Source organism: Bidens hawaiensis, unplaced genomic scaffold (genome assembly GCF_021521415.1).
Source record: "Bidens hawaiensis isolate Kalapana, Puna unplaced genomic scaffold, B.hawaiensis_p1.1 tig00004282_1, whole genome shotgun sequence".
Taxonomy (NCBI): Eukaryota; Viridiplantae; Streptophyta; class Magnoliopsida; order Asterales; family Asteraceae; genus Bidens; species Bidens hawaiensis.
The window spans coordinates 1800787-1803306 of record NW_027491257.1 but is presented as its reverse complement, the minus strand read 5'-3'; the positions used below and the strand labels follow the sequence as shown (position 1 = coordinate 1803306).

Sequence of the window (2520 nt, the reverse complement as noted above, 5' to 3'; positions counted from 1 at the left end):
TATAATCAATGCAACGTGACTAGGAGAATTTGTACGTGAGTAAAGTATATATAGTTATCACACGTCAGTTAAAGTGTACAAACTCGAAGGAAAAAAAATACAACATCACGTGCCATGTTCGTTGAGATTTAACCGGCTTTACCTGATTTTTTGACGTCATGTTAAATCATTTATAATCAACGCAACGTGACTAGTAGAATTCATACGTAAGGAAAACAATCTAAAGCTACTAACATGATTTTAACATTATAATAAAGTATGTACGCTTGTTACACCTAAAATAAATCGTATTAACTTAAACAAAAAAACAAATGCAACAACGTGTGGTATGTTTAAGATATATAATTATATATAACTAACTTTATTGGATACCATTTACTAAAAAATTAGAGTATGTACTCTTAATAATCACTAAAATTTTCAAAAATGATTTTTTATAATGTTTTAAGATATTATGTATGTGATCATCACATTTGTGATAGGCCATGCCAATAATCTTCTACTTATGCCACTAACTTAAAATCAAAAGCTGAAGGATGAAAACAACAAACATACAAAATGTACGTGGGCCACTTTGTCACATACTCTATTTTTTGTGGTGATGTCTAGAGTTTTTATTATTATTCCCACAAACTCATCAAACTCCTAACATACTCCCCACTTTAAACTCTCTCTCTCTAAAGCAACAAGCTTTTATTCATTTCTTGCTATATTTTCTTCCTTTTCTTAAACTTGCATCATTTTGTTTTCTTTATATTTTGGGCAACAAAGGTGCATAACATAATAATAGTAATCATAATAATAATATTAATAATAATCAAGAATGACACCACCAAACATGGCGGCAATCACCGCCTCATTAGAAAGATCTCTTCAAAGCTTCTCTCTAAACCACCATCACACCACCACCGGAGAAGAGTCAACCAACACCCATTGCCACCAGTCAACAATCTCCTCCGATGCCACGTTGGAGCTTAATTCTAATATTACTTTGCCTTACCATTGGGAACAATGTCTTGATCTAAAGGTTATTATTTTTTTATTTTTATTTTATTATTGTTTGCATATATACCCATGTTGGTTTATTAATCAAGATCCGATGAAGATTGAATCTTTGTTAATATTTATTAATATAATAATATGGATCTTTCAAAAATGAAAATTGGTATCATTTTTTGTTGTTGCTTTTTTGGGAGAAAAAGTTAACTTTGAAACCCTAAAAAGAGCAAAAGGATTAAAACTTTATTTTGGGTATTCTTGATTGTGAAGTTTTATATATGGTAACTATATGCATACCGTCTGACATCTAATCCCACACTGTTTCAAGCGTCCGTTGGATAGAATTCTAACAACCATTTTAAAAAAAATTCGGGGTTTGGCCGGGTTAGAACAACCGTCCGATATATGTCGAACGGCCGTTTTGATCAATAATTTTCAAAAGGGTCATCCGATAATATCCAAAACGCCGTTTTAAAAGTAGGGGATCAAACTTTGAAAATTATCGGTGGTTTGACAAATAGTCGATGGCCATTCGGAAAGGAGGGGGGTCAAAGTTTTAGAAGTTATTGGTTAAAACGACTGTTTGTGACAGTCTGGCATTAGATGTCAGGCGGTGTGTATATATCAGTTTTGATTATATAATAATAATAATAATAATAATAATAATAATAATAATATTTTCAATAACAGACAGGTGAGATGTATTACATAAACTGGAGAACCGGAATGAAGTCAAAGGAGGATCCTAGGACAATTGACAATGGTTTTAGCAGCTACTTTTATAGCGACGAGGAAGAGGAAGAGGAAGAGGAAGAGGACGAGGGCGAGGAAGAGAGTTCATATGCGGACAGTGAAAGTTCATCGGTGGAGTCATCGCCCGCGGCTTCATCATCAAGAAAACCGAAGCAAAACGATGACGAAGACGAGGGTGAAAGCAGGATTAAAGGAGGAGGGGGGCATGTATTAGTGGTGGCTGGATGTAAAGGATGTTTCATGTACTTAATGGTGCCTAAACAAGTGGAAGATTGCCCCAAATGTTGCGGTCAACTACTTCATTTTGATCGATCCGATGATAATTGATATAGTTAACGTTTGTGTCGTGTCGTGTTGAGTTGTTGTTTTTTTTTTTTTTTGCTTTTTTTTGGTGGGGATTATTTTAGAATTTAATCATCTGGGTGTTATCCTATGGAGGTTTCTTGTGTGGATTGGATTTTAAAATGAGATTAATTTATGGTAATTCTTTTTGTTATTAATGAATTGCATTGTTTTTTTTAGTTGGTTAAATGTATAGTTAGTTGTAACAAAATAGTGTTTGGTGTCTGTTTGGTGTTGGTGCGGTCTGCGTCTGTTATTTGTAGTTTTATACTGGCGTGTTTCTTGTCTAGTGGCTTGCTAGTTTTTAATTGAAACGTTTTTTTTTCTTTTGGTAATTAAAAAAAGTTATAACAAAATAGTTTTATTAATTATTTGTGAATGAATATATTATTTTAACCAAGCTTGTGACGATTTGATTATATGGTG

At 33.0% G+C, this 2520-nt stretch overlaps 1 protein-coding gene across 1 annotated transcript; it reads left to right on the top strand.

Annotated features, from left to right (window-relative positions):
- Nucleotides 1–639: 639 nt before the first annotated feature.
- Nucleotides 640–2224, top strand: LOC143626027 (protein CURLY FLAG LEAF 1-like). Its single transcript, XM_077096221.1, has 2 exons — nt 640–1027; nt 1690–2224. Exons 1-2 carry the CDS (start codon nt 824–826, stop codon nt 2077–2079), a joined length of 594 nt encoding a protein of 197 aa, XP_076952336.1. The 5' UTR covers nt 640–823; the 3' UTR covers nt 2080–2224.
- Nucleotides 2225–2520: the final 296 nt, after the last annotated feature.